Source organism: Sycon ciliatum, chromosome 1 (genome assembly GCF_964019385.1).
Source record: "Sycon ciliatum chromosome 1, ocSycCili1.1, whole genome shotgun sequence".
Taxonomy (NCBI): Eukaryota; Metazoa; Porifera; class Calcarea; order Leucosolenida; family Sycettidae; genus Sycon; species Sycon ciliatum.
The window spans coordinates 15,087,035-15,101,572 of record NC_088643.1 but is presented as its reverse complement, the minus strand read 5'-3'; the positions used below and the strand labels follow the sequence as shown (position 1 = coordinate 15,101,572).

Here is a 14,538-nt window from a genome sequence, read left to right as displayed (position 1 = left end):
ATAGCTTGATTGCGACGTACGTTTCGTCCCCGCTGGACTCATCAGGCAATCTTCTTCTTGGATGTCTTCATTCTCCCGAGTCAAGCTCCATATGAAGACATCCAAGAAGAAGATTGCCTGATGAGTCCAGCGGGGACGAAACGTACGTCGCAATCGAGATATGTCCTTGCTGTGTCATCATCTACCGGTATGCATGGTATGTGCCATGCGCTACTTGATGTACCAGCCTGCTATGCCGGATACCGCCAACCATGCATCGACCAGGCGCCAGGCGCGAACTGATGGTGGTGGTGGTGAGAAGGAGAGCTCTGTGCCAGAACTACCGGTTACTTACTTTGCAGCCTAGAGAGAGCGTTTCGCCTGTACTAGGCTGTAGTAATAACATCCGTTCTGATCTGACTCTCGTTGCGTCGTATACCGCGTAGTGCTGCAGATTCAACTGTTTTGGTCATGTAGATCTACATGTACATGTAACTCGTTTTGCAACATGGTAAGCCTAGGGCTAGGGTATGGGACTAGTCATTCGCGTATGAGTATGACTATGAGTATGACCAGCCACATGCACAGAAGTACTGCGTTGCATGTACGATGATCTTCCTGCCTCTGCGCACATGCATGTGATATGCATGCCACACTTGATTTATCGTGTGTAAGAAATATCGGAAATAAGAATAGAAAGTCGTTTTTCAAACACCCACGCTATAACCGATACCTACTGTAAGAGTAAGACTACAGCCATAATTATAATAGGCTAGCAAGCACGTCCATGGAAGAGCGAGCACGCAGTCGTTGCTCTGGGGTGCCGCAGAAACCAAAAGATTGAGAATCTGCCCCCCCCCCTTCCCTTCCCCTTTTCGCATTTCCCTTGCCTCTCTCTCAAGTTATTGTTGTTGTCGTCGTACCTTTATTCCAAAGTCGCATCAGTAACAGGCGTCTATGCTTCCTGAGATTTATACTGCTAGCAGCATTATTATGAGGAAAAAGGAATGTAACGATTGTTGACTAGCAGAGGATGCTATGGTGATACATTTACGGAAATTACGTCAAAGTACTGTAAGACTGGCCTTACACTTCGAGCAAACCAGAGCACGTGGAAGACATAGCGATGGGTGAACCTGAAAGCCACAGAAGTAAGTCAGTAACTACTGGATGCAGGCTAGCGAAGTGATGAACGAATAATGAATAAACACTAACTCTATGCGGCATATGCTACTGAAAATCAGATCTCTATCTTTCACTGCTCAGAAGTGCTAAAATAATTGGTGCTAACTGGAGGGTTAGAAAGAGGCGCAGATACCACAGTCAGGGGGAGGAGGGGAAGGGGGGGGGGTGTGAGCACAACATACATAATATCACCAGTAGTAAGATAGAGCTTGTCTCCAAATGTTTCGACGTGAGCAAGGTGCTGCTGCTATCACACTTCAGTATCATCACATGTTGTAGCACATTGTAAGCTAGCAGTAAAAGGTAAAAGTAAGCGTGTGCTCGACCAACCTGGCCGTGTAACCTGCGCCTCCTCTACTACCCTCCATTTTTACACCAATTTTAACACTTTTGAGTAGCCCCATACCAGCAAATGCATTCACAAGCTAGCACCGACCCCCCCCCCCCCCCCCCCCCCCCAGGTTCTCACCTACCTGTTCACGCTTAGTTTCTTCGCGGCTTTGGTCTAGCGCCATACTGGACTATGTTTGTGTATAAATGGGGTACTGCAGGCATTCCCTGTATCATTTTAGTCACCTTGGGATTGCCAGCTGGGCATGAAACTCCTAGTTCTGATGCGGCGGCGTCCTTCATTTCAAAGATCTATGTGATTTTTGTGATATGTCTGATAATAATGTTACGGTAAGTGTGGTCTGAATACCCGCTAGTTGGCACCGTTTCATGTGCTCCAGTTCTCTATGTGCATGATGAATTTGTCCTGAAAATATCCTAATCCTGTTATTAACCTCTCGCAAAAGATGTGCAAGGTGAATGTGCAACTCGCTTCATTTATTGTGTTGAATCCTATTATTGGTGATCTCTCCGTTCCTTGTAGAGACCACCGGCGCGGTCTGGTGGTCTGCCAGCGCGGTCGCAAGCATCACCTGAATCCCGGGAGCAATCCAAGGAGCAGCCACAGCCAGCACACCAGCAACGCCATCAGCAGCAACCGCAGGAATGGCCTTCCTTGACAGGCATGGACCCCTGGCAAGCACCAGTGAGTTTTGTAGCAAGAAGGACCCACGGGCCAGGGTGTGCGCGATCTCCGGTACCCGAATCGATAAGGCACTGTCCCAGAAACGGTAGGGGCGCTGGTTTCAATCCCGCTCGTGGATCCTTCTTTTGCAGCAGTTTGCACAGTCCAATGCTGGAGTAAGGTTGTTTGTTGAACTGACAATTACCCGTCTAGGCTGTAGCGTGGCGATTTTCCCTGAACGTGTATGACCCTTGAGTCTCTTTTTGACCTTTGGATACCTCTACTCAAACCTTAGTTTACCTGAACTCAAACATTTTAAATACGGTCTCTTTGGTGCATACGAATATAACAATTATTCAAAAAAATTTCAGGTATGGCGGATCATCAGGGTGAAACCAGTTTTGACTTCAGTATAACTAGCCATGCTACTACCAGTAATATTACTGTGGATGACTTTTTATTGCTGGAATTTGAGTGAATAAGGTAAAAAAAAAACACACACAGGGTCTTACACGTTCAGGGAAAATCCCTAAGCTACAGTCTAGTTAAGTCCTTGTCAGTTGGCCAAACAACTTTGATCCAGCATTGGATTGTTCAAACTGTTCCAAAAGAAGGATCCACAAACGGGATTCGAACCCAGCATCCCTGTTTTGAGAGGACAGTGCCTTACCCATTAGGTGCCATGTGCATATGAACAGATCTTGCATTGATTCCGTCTCAGTTAGCGTTAAAGAACTTGGATGAATGTGCTGGATGGATTGAGCAGAATCCGTAAATGTTTGCCAATGGTGACTTTGGCTAGGCATGTTTGCGTGTTTGGAATACTGGGCTACAGAAGCAGCACACTTGTGCAAGTGGAAATCATTTCCCTTTTCGGGGTTTCTTAATCACTGTGCTCTTTTGCCATGTCAGTGACGAGGGCTGGCAATGTATTCTGTAATTTCTTCGTGATGTTCCTGATGATGTGCTCTCCTCGAAACAAACACATGGATCCACTGCATTCTCGATGGCAATGATGCAGCAGCAGCTGCAGAAGGCGCAACAACAGCAGCAGGCGCAACAACAGCAGCCGGCGCAACTACAGCAGCAGGCGCAACAGCCGGCGCAAGAACAGCAGCCGGCGCAAGAACAGCAGCCGGCGCAAGAACAGCAGCCGGCGCAAGAACAGCAGCCGGCGCAAGAACAGCAGCCGGCGCAACCACAGCAGCCGGCGCGACCACAGCAGCCGGCGCGACCACAGCAGCCGGCGCGACCACAGCAGCCGGCGCGACCACAGCAGCCGGCGCGACCACAGCAGCCGGCGCGACCACAGCAGCCGGCGCAACCACAGCAGCCGGCGCAACCACAGCAGCCGGCGCAACCACAGCAGCAGCCGGGACATCAGAGCAGTGTGAGTAAACACACACACACACATTTACACACACACACATACACACACACACACACACACACATACAAATACACACACACACACATACACACACACACACACACACACACACACACAGGCTGCTGTAGTGCTGCTGCATTACGCATTGCCCGGTACCTTTCGTGGGTAGAGCACTCTGGCGCTAGAGCGACGAGCTATCTTAATGTCTGTGGTGCCGCCTCCTTTGCACCATGGCTGGTAGCTCGGCCTATTTAGCTCGTAGCCTTTTTGGCCGAAACCGCGAGGTGTCACTGCTACATCAAGCTGCTTATGCTAAAAGCTCCGTCACAAGATTGCCCGTCAGTCGGTCCAGTGAATTCGTATCACGGGAATAGCATGCACTCATAGTCTGACTGCATGAAGCACGAGGAAGAGGCCAATGCGATCATCTTAATGAAAAGTGATGAAATCAAGGAAGAGCATCATAGCCTGGAGGAGATGAGAAGAAACGATACAGTAGTTATCTATCTACCGTCTCTTGGGGTATTTTTTAGAACTTGTGCTCATTTGTACGAATGTTTGAGTTTTGAAATGAGACGCACATTTTAATAATTCGGACCAAATACAGTGATACATGCTGGTTTGCCTGTACCCTTGCCATACTCTCTTGAACTCTGTACTCTCTGTACCTTATTGTCATACCCTTGCTGTACTCTGTACTCTGTACTCTGTACATTATTGTCATACCCTTGCTGTACTCTGCCTCGTTTGTTGTTTGGTCACGTGATGCAGGTTTCACTGATTGCATCAGATTTAGATATTCAAAGTCGCAAGGAAATATCCCGGCAGTATTTAGAATTGTGGAAAGAAATGGCGAGGGTGGAACGCACTCAGGTAAGGTGCTGAAGGCTATAACAGGGACGAGTCTAGGGGGTTCCGGGGGTTAAGCGGAACCCCCTAAATTTTACAAATCTTCTACTCGAATCCATATGCATGTACTGTACATGTATCAGTTATTCAGCTTTGGATAAACTACAACCACCTGTAGAGATCTCTGGATCAGCTCCTGTATAACACAGTTAGTGTTGGAATATCAAGGAAGTTCCTTGTATGTATATGGTGTGTTAATCGCAGGTACCGTTTGCAAAAGTGTACCCATTTTGATTTCGAGCACTCATTCAATTCAAGTGCGGTACTACAGTATAAACATGTATATACAGGCTTGTATAGTGTTGGGGAACTCGCTTCCATGGAGGCACTCGGTTTTTGTCCGGGCTCAAAATATTGCAACTGGTCTCTTTGATGCAACTTACAGATTTTCACCAAATTTCCGTGCATGGCCGATCTTCAGGGAGAACTGTTTTTGACTTTAGTATAACTAGCCATACTACTGCCAGTGATATTACTGTGGATGACTTTTTCTTTACGAAGTAGTGGTTGCGACTTCGGCGATGATTTGTAAGAAAGGGTTTGCTCCCCACACTGGAGCTCGCGCTATTCCGCCGACTTTACTTGACACTTGACTGACTCACGACTGCCATCCAGAGCACACGAGAAGTCCATCGAACCTTCGACTCGGCAAACCTGCAAGAAAGCACCACTCCCTGCTCAATACACAGTGTTTCGGGATATTCACCCCTCATCAGTTGAGCTTAAGTAGGCTGAGGAAGATTGTGCCTGAAGAGCACCACTTATATAGTGCTCTCCAGGCACAAACATCACCAAGGGATACAAACTTACAGAGACACTCCGTTTCCAGCGCGACAAACACCTTGTGAACACCAGATAGCAGCGTGAGTCAGTGTCGCTCCTGGACAGTCAAAAAGAGACCCACTGTCCCGGAAGGACAGGGGTGCTGGGTTCGCATCCCGCTTGTGGATCCTTCTTTTGCAACAGTTTGAAAAATCCAATGCTGGATCAAGGTTGTTGGTTGAACTGACAATTACCCGTCTAGACCATAGCTAGGGAATTTCCCTGAACTTGTTGGACCCTTGAGTCTCTTTTCACCTTATTCACTCAGGCGCAACAACAGCAGCAGGCGCAACAACAGCAGCAGGCGCAACAACAGCAGCAGGCGCAACAACAGCAGCAGGCGGAACGACAGCAGCAGGCGGAACGACAGCAGCAGGCGCAACGACAGCAGCAGGCGCAACGACAGCAGCAGGCGGAACGACAGCAGCAGGCGCAACGACAGCAGCATGCGCAACGACAGCAGCAGCCGGCGCAACGACAGCAGCAGCCGGCGCAACGACAGCAGCAGCCGGCGCAAGAACAGCAGCAGCCGGCACAAGAACAGCAGCAGCCGGCGCAAGAACAGCAGCAGCCGGGACATCAGAGCAGTGTGAGTAAACACATTTACACACACACACATTTACAAACACACATTTACACACGCACACACACACATTTACACACACACATTTTCACACACACACATTTACACACACACATTTACACACACACACATTTACAAACACACATTTACACACGCACACACACACATTTACACACACACATTTTCACACACATACGTTTACACACACACATTTACACACACACATTTACACACACACACATACACACACACACACACACACACACACACACAGGCTGCTGCATTACGCATTGCCCGGTACCTTTCGTGGGGAGAGCACTCTGGCGCTAGAGCGACGAGCTATCTTAACGTCTGTGGTGCCTCCTTTGCACCATGGCTGGTAGCTCGGCCTATTTAGCTCGTAGCTGTACTAATGAGGCCTTTTTGGCCGAAACCGCGAGGTGTCACTGCTACATCAAGCTGCTTATGCTAAAAGCTCAGTCACAAGATTGCCCGTCTGCCGGTCCAGTGGATTCGTATCACAGGGAATAGCATGCACTCATAGTCTGACTGCATGAAGCACAAGGAAGAGGCCAATGCGATCATCTCAATCGTGCCTATGGAGTGATGAAATCAAGGAAGAGCAGCATAGCTTGGAGGAGATGAGAAGAAACGATACAGTAGTTATCTATCTACCATCTCTTGGGGTATTTTTTAGAACTTGTGCTCATTTGTACGAAGGCTTGAGATTTTATATGAGACGCACATTTTAATAATTCGGACCAAGTACAGTGATACATGCTGGTTTGCCTGTACCCTTGCCATACTCTCTTGAACTCTGTACTCTCTGTACCTTATTGTCATACCCTTGCTGTACCCAGTACTCTGTACATGATTGTCATACCCTTGCTGTGCTCTGTACTCTGTACTCTGTACATTATTGTCATACCCTTGCTGTACTCTGCCTCGTTTGTTGTTTGGTCACGTGATGCAGGTTTCACTGAATGCATCAGATTTAGATATTCAAAGTCGCAAGGAAATATCCCGGCAGTATTTAGAATTGTGGAAAGAAATGGCGAGGGTGGAACGCACTCAGGTAAGGTGCTGAAGGCTATAACAGGGACGAGTGTAGGGGGTTCCGGGCGTTAAGCGAAACCCCCTAAATTTTACAAATCTTCTACTGGAATTCATATGCAAGTACTATACATGTATCAGCTATTCAGCTTTGGATAAACTGCAACCCCCTGTAGAGATCTCTGGATCAGACCCTGTATAAGACAGTTAGTGTTGGCATATCAAGGAAGGTCCTTGTATGTATGTGGGGTGTTAATCGCAGGTACCGTTTGCAAAAGTGTACCCATTTTGATTTCGAGCACTCATTCAATTCAAGTGCGGTACTACAGTATAAACATGTATATACAGGCTTGTACAGTGTTGGGGAACTCGCTTCCATGGAGGCACTCGGTTTTTGTCCGGGCTCAATATATTGCAACTGGTCTCTTTGATGCAACTTACTGATTTTCACCAAATTTCCGTGCATGGCCGATCTTCAGGGAGAAAACTGTTTTTGACTTTAGTATAACTAGCCATACTACTGCCAGTGATATTACTGTGGATGACTTTTTTTTACGAAGTAGTGGTTGCGACTTCGGCGATTTGTAAGAAAGGGTTTGCTCCCCACACTGGAGCTCGCGCTATTCCGCCGACTTAACTTGACACTTGACTGACTCACGACTGCCATCCAGAGCACACGAGAAGTCCATTGAACCTTCGACTCGGCAAACCTGCAAGAAAGCACCACTCCCTGCTCAATACACAGTGTTTCGGGATATTCACCCCTCATCAGTTGAGCTTGAGTAGACTGAGGAAGATTGTGCCTGAAGAGCACCACTTATATAGTGCTCTCCAGGCACAAACATCACCAAGGGATACAAACTTACAGAGACACTCCGTTTCCAGCGCGACAAACACCTTGTGAACACCAGATAGCAGCGTGAGTCAGTGTCGCTCCTGGACGGTTAAAAAGAGACCCACTGTCCCGGAAGGACAGGGGTGCTGGGTTCGCATCCCGCTTGTGGATCCTTCTTTTGCAACAGTTTGAACAATCCAATGCTGGATCAAGGTTGTTGGTTGAACTGACAATTACCCGCCTAGACCATAGCTAGGGAATTTCCCTGAACGTGTTGGACCCTTGAGTATCTTTTCACCTTATTCACTCAGGCGCAACAACAGCAGCAGGCGCAACAACAGCAGCAGGCGGAACGACAGCAGCAGGCGGAACGACAGCAGCAGGCGCAACGACAGCAGCAGGCGCAACGACAGCAGCAGGCGCAACGGCAGCCGCAGGCGCAACGGCAGCCGCCGGCGCACGAACAGCAGCAGCCGGCGCACGAACAGCAACAGCCGGCGCAAGAACAGCAGCCGGCGCAAGAACAGCAGTCGGCGCAAGAACAGCAGTCGGCGCAAGAACAGCAGCCGGCGCAAGAACAGCAGCCGGCGCAAGAACAGCAGCCGGCGCAAGAACAGCAGCAGCCGGGACATCAGAGCAGTGTGAGTAAACACATTTACACACACACATTTACACACACACACACACACATTTACAAACACACATTCTCACACACACACACATTTCCACACACACACATTTTCACACACACATACACACACACACATACACACACACACATACACACACACACATACACACACACATACACACACACATACACACACACACATACACACACACACACACACACACACACAGGCTGCTGTAGTGCTGCTGCATTACGCATTGCCCGGTACCTTTCGTGGGTAGAGCACTCTGGTGCTAGAGCGACGAGCTATCTTAACGTCTGTGGTGCCTCCTTTGCACCATGGCTGGTAGCTCGGCCTTTTTAGCTCGTAGCTGCACTAATGAGGCCTTTTTGGCCGAAACCGCGAGGTGTCACTGCTACATCAAGCTGCTTATGCTAAAAGCTCAGTCACAAGATTGCCCGTCTGCCGGTCCAGTGTATTCGTATCACAGGGAATAGCATGCACTCATAGACTGACTGCATGAAGCACGAGGAAGAGGCCAATGCGATCATGTCAATCGTGCCTATGGAGTGATGAAATCAAGGAAGAGCAGCATGGCTTGGAGGAGATGAGAAGAAACGACACAGTAGTTATCTATCTACCGTCTCTTGGGGTATTTTTTAGAACTTGTGCTCATTTGTACGAAGGCTTGAGATTTTATATGAGACGCACATTTTAATAAGTCGGATCAAGTACAGTGATACACGCTGGTTTGCCTGTACCCTTGTCATACTCTCTTGTACTCTGTACTCTGTACTTTATTGTCATACCCTTGCTGTACTCTGCCTCGTTTGTTGTTTGGTCACGTGATGCAGGTTTCACTGATTGCATCAGATTTAGATATTCAAAGTCGCAAGGAAATATCCCGGCAGTATTTAGAATTGTGGAGAGAAATGGCGAGGGTGGAACGCACTCAGGTAAGGTGCTGAAGGCTATAACAGGGACGAGTCTAGGGGGTTCCGGGGGTTAAGCGGACCCCCCTAAATTTTACAAATCTTCTACTGGAATTCATATGCATGTACTGTACATGTATCAGCTATTCAGCTTTGGATAAACTACAACCACCTGTAGAGATCTCTGGATCAGACCCTGTATAAGACAGTTAGTGTTGGAATATCAAGGAAGGTCCTTGTATGTGGCGTGTTAATCGCAGGTACCGTTTGCAAAAGTGTACCCATTTTGATTTCGAGCACTCATTCAATTCAAGTGCGGTACTACAGTATAAACATGTATATACAGGCTTGTATAGTGTTGGGGAACTCGCTTCCATGGAGGCACTCGGTTTTTGTCCGGGCTCAAAATATTGCAACTGGTCTCTTTGATGCAACTTACAGATTTTCACCAAATTTCCGTGCATGGCCGATCTTCAGGGAGAACTGTTTTTGACTTTAGTATAACTAGCCATACTACTGCCAGTAATATTACTGTGGATGACTTTTTCTTTACGAAGTAGTGGTTGCGACTTCGGCGATGATTTGTAAGAAAGGGTTTGCTCCCCACACTGGAGCACGCGCTGGTCCGCCGACTTTACTTGACACTTGACTGACTCACGACTGCCATCCAGAGCACACGAGAAGTCCATTGAACCTTCGACTCGGCAAACCTGCAAGAAAGCACCACTCCCTGCTCAATACACAGTGTTTCGGGATATTTACCCCTCATCAGTTGAGCTTGAGTAGGCTGAGGAAGATTGTGCCTGAAGAGCACCACTTATATAGTGCTCTCCAGGCACAAATATCACCAAGGGATACAAACTTACAGAGACACTCCGTTTCCAGCGCGACAAACACCTTGTGAACACCAGATAGCAGCGAGAGTCAGTGTCGCTCCTGGACGGTCAAAAAGAGACCCACTGTCCCGGAAGAACAGGGGTGCTGGGTTCGCATCCCGCTTGTGGATCCTTCTTTTGCAACAGTTTGAACAATCCAATGCTGGATCAAGGTTGTTGGTTGAACTGACAATTACCCGTCTAGACCATAGGTAGGGAATTTCCCTTGAGTCTCTTTTCACCTTATTCACTCAGGCGCAACAACAGCAGCAGGCGCAACAACAGGAGCAGGCGCAACAACACCAGCAGGCGCAACGACAGCAGCAGGCGGAACGACAGCAGCAGGTGGAACGACAGCAGCAGGCGCAACGACAGCAGCAGGCGCAACGACAGCAGCAGGCGCAACGACAGCAGCAGGCGCAACGACAGCAGCAGGCGCAACGGCAGCCGCCGGCGCACGAACAGCAGCAGCCGGCGCACGAACAGCAGCAGTCGGCGCAAGAACAGCAGTCGGCGCAAGAACAGCAGTCGGCGCAAGAACAGCAGCCGGCGCAAGAACAGCAGCCGGCGCAAGAACAGCAGCCGGCGCAAGAACAGCAGCCGGCGCAAGAACAGCAGCCGGCGAAAGAACAGCAGCCGGCGCAAGAACAGCAGCCAGCGCAAGAACAGCAGCAGCCGGGACATCAGAGCAGTGTGAGTAAACACATTTACACACACACACACACACACACACACATTTACAAACACACATTTCCACACGCACACACACACATTTCCACACACACACATTTTCACACACACATACACACACACATTTCCACACACACACATTTTCACACACACACATTTTCACACACACATACACACACACACACATACACACACACACACACATACACACACACATACACACACACACACATACACACACACACATACACACACACACGCACACACAGGCTGCTGTAGTGCTGCTGCATTACGCATTGCCCAGTACCTTTCGTGGGTAGAGCACTCTGGCGCTAGAGCGACGACCTATCTTAACGTCTGTGGTGCCTCCTTTGCACCATGGCTGGTAGCTCGGCCTATTTAGCTCGTAGCTGTACTAATGAGGCCTTTTTGGCCGAAACTGCGAGGTGTCAATGGTACATCAAGCTGCTTATGCTAAAAGCTCAGTCACAAGATTGCCCGTCTGCCGGTCCAGTGGATTCGTATCACAGGGAATAGCATGCACTCATAGTCTGACTGCATGAAGCACGAGGAAGAGGCCAATGCGATCATCTCAATCGTGCCTATGTAGTGATGAAATCAAGGAAGAGCAGCATAGCTTGGAGGAGATGAGAAGAAACGACACAGTAGTTATCTATCTACCGTCTCTTGGGGTATTTTTTAGAACTTGTGCTCATTTGTATATGAGACGCACATTTTAATAGGTCGGACCAAATACAGTGATACATGCTGGTTTGCCTGTACCCTTGCCATACTCTCTTGAACTCTGTACTCTCTGTACATTATTGTCATACCCTTGCTGTACTCTGTACTCTGTACATTATTGTCATACCCTTGCTGTACTCTGCCTCGCTTGTTGTTTGGTCACGTGATGCAGGTTTCACTGAATGCATCAGATTTAGATATTCAAAGTCGCAAGGAAATATCCCGGCAGTATTTAGAATTGTGGAGAGAAATGGCGAGGGTGGAACGCACTCAGGTAAGGTGCTGAAGGCTATAACAGGGACGAGTCTAGGGGGTTCCGGGCGTTAAGCGGAAACCCCTAAATTATACAAATCCCCTACTGGAATTCATATGCATGTACTATACATGTATCAGCTATTCAGCTTTGGATAAACTACAACCCCCTGTAGAGATCTCTGGATCAGACCCTGTATAAGACAGTTAGTGTTGGCATATCAAGGAAGGTCCTTGTATGTATGTGGCGTGTTAATCGCAGGTACCGTTTGCAAAAGTGTACCCATTTTGATTTCGAGCACTCATTCAATTCAAGTGCGGTACTACAGTATAAACATGTATATACAGGCTTGTACAGTGTTGGGGAACTCGCTTCCATGGAGGCACTCGCTTTTCGTCCGGGCTCAAAATATTGCAACTGGTCTCTTTGATGCAACTTACAGATTTTCACCAAATTTCCGTGCATGGCCGATCTTCAGGGAGAACTGTTTTTGACTTTAGTATAACTAGCCATACTACTGCCAGTAATATTACTGTGGATGACTTTTTCTTTACGAAGTAGTGGTTGCGACTTCGGCGATGATTTGTAAGAAAGGGTTTGCTCCCCACAGTGGAGCTCGCGCTATTCCGCCGACTTTACTTGACTGACTCACAACTGCCATCCAGAGCACACGAGAAGCCCATCGAACCTTCGACTCGGCAAACCTGCAAGAAAGCACTACTCCCTGCTCAATACACAGTGTTTCGGGGAATTCACCCCTCATCAGTTGAGCTTGAGTAGGCTGAAGAAGATTGTGCCTGAAGAGCACCACTTATGTAGTGCTCTCCAAGAACAAACATCACCTGAGATACAAACTCACAGAGACGCTCCGTTTCCATCGCGACAAACACCTCGTGAACACCAGATAGCAGCGTGAGTCAGTGTCGCTCCTGGACGGTGAGAACAGACGTTGAGGACCCTCGGTCATTCGCAACGCTGTCACCTCCAAACCAACTAGTAGCAAGCCCGCGCTGGGCACAACAGTACGAAGTAGTGGTTGCGACTTCGGCGATGATTTGTAAGAAAGGGTTTGCTCCCCACAGTGGAGCTCGCGCTATTCCGCCGACTTTACTTGACTGACTCACAACTGCCATCCAGAGCACACGAGAAGCCCATCGAACCTTCGACTCGGCAAACCTGCAAGAAAGCACTACTCCCTGCTCAATACACAGTGTTTCGGGGAATTCACCCCTCATCAGTTGAGCTTGAGTAGGCTGAAGAAGATTGTGCCTGAAGAGCACCACTTATGTAGTGCTCTCCAAGAACAAACATCACCTGAGATACAAACTCACAGAGACGCTCCGTTTCCATCGCGACAAACACCTCGTGAACACCAGATAGCAGCGTGAGTCGGTGTCGCTCCTGGACGGTGAGAACAGACGTTGAGGACCCTCGGTCATTCGCAACGCTGTCACCTCCAAACCAACTAGTAGCAAGCCCGCGCTGGGCACAACAGTACGAAGTAGTGGTTGCGACTTCGGCGATGATTTGTAAGAAAGGGTTTGCTCCCCACACTGGAGCTCACCGTCCACAAGCGACTCTGACTCACGCTGCTATCTGGTGTTCACAAGGTGTTTGTCGCGCTGGAAGCGGAGCGTTTCTGTAAGTTTGCATCCCTGGTGATGTGTGTGCCTGGAGAACACTATATAAGTGGTGCTATTCAGACACAATCTTCCTCAGCCTACTCAAGCTCAACTGATGAGGGGTGAATTCCCCGGAACACTGTGTATTGAGCAGGGAGTGGTGCTTTCTTGCAGGTTTGCCGAGTCGAAGGTTCGATGGACTTCTCGTGTGCTCTGGATGGCAGTCGTGAGTCAGTCAAGTGTCAAGTAAAGTCGGCGGAATACCGTGAGCTCCAGTGTGGGGAGCAAACCCTTTCTGACTTTTTCTTTCTGGAATTTGAGTGAATAAGGTGAAAAGAGACTCAAGGGTCCAACACGTTCAGGGAAATTCCCTAGCTATGGTCTAGACGGGTAATTGTCAGTTCAACCAACAACCTTGATCCAGCATAGGATTGTTCAAACTGTTGCAAAAGAAGGATCCACAACCGGGATTCGAACCCAGCACCCCTGTCTTTCCGGGACAGTGCCCTACCCATTTGGTACTAAGTGCATATGAACAGATCTTGCATTGATTCTGTCTTTCAGCGTTAAAGACTCTGTGACTTAGATTCATGTGCTGGTAGGATTGAGTAGAATTTGTAGGTGTGTGCCAATAGAAACTTTAGCTAGGCATGTTTGCGTGTTTGGAATACTGGGCTACAGTAGCAGCACTCTTGAGCAAGTGGAAATCATTTCCCTTTTCAGGGTTGCTGAATAACTGTGCTCTTTTGCCGTGTCAGTGACGAGGGCTGGCAATGTATTCTGTAATTTCTTCGTGATGTTCCTGATGATGTGATCTCCTCGAAAAACACATGGATCCACTGCATTCTCGATGGCAATGATGCAGCAACAGCAGCAGCAACAAGAGCAGCAGCCGCAACAACAGCAGCAGCTGCACCCACCGGCAGCAATTGGCAGCAGTCTATACCAGTCACAGTATGGTAACACACCAACGGCATCCTCCCTCAGTGGACAGAGTGGCAGAGCCGTATACGCTGATA

General features: G+C 48.6%; 2 protein-coding genes across 7 annotated transcripts in view; both read left to right on the top strand.

The window, feature by feature from the left end:
- The window catches only part of LOC135814805 (uncharacterized), a 129,565-nt gene that overhangs the window by 64,640 nt on the left and 50,387 nt on the right, over positions 1-14,538 (top strand). The window lies entirely within an intron of this gene.
- Positions 1,746-14,538, top strand: part of LOC135814777 (uncharacterized) — a 20,385-nt gene continuing 7,592 nt past the window's right edge. For 2 of the 4 annotated variants that reach the window (XM_065327971.1, XM_065327950.1), the window contains exons 1-11: positions 1,746-1,845; positions 2,039-2,200; positions 3,201-3,569; positions 4,341-4,442; positions 5,569-5,889; positions 6,857-6,958; positions 8,083-8,412; positions 9,258-9,359; positions 10,466-10,903; positions 11,817-11,918; positions 14,385-14,538. The exon at positions 14,385-14,538 is cut by the window's right edge and continues 101 nt beyond it. In XM_065327971.1, the coding sequence (XP_065184043.1) occupies positions 1,825-1,845; positions 2,039-2,200; positions 3,201-3,569; positions 4,341-4,442; positions 5,569-5,889; positions 6,857-6,958; positions 8,083-8,412; positions 9,258-9,359; positions 10,466-10,903; positions 11,817-11,918; positions 14,385-14,538 (2,203 nt within the window). In that variant the 5' untranslated portion in view covers positions 1,746-1,824. The remainder of the gene's footprint in view (positions 1,846-2,038; positions 2,201-3,200; positions 3,570-4,340; positions 4,443-5,568; positions 5,890-6,856; positions 6,959-8,082; positions 8,413-9,257; positions 9,360-10,465; positions 10,904-11,816; positions 11,919-14,384) is intronic. The other 2 variants (XM_065327957.1, XM_065327965.1) reach the window with 2 other exon arrangements.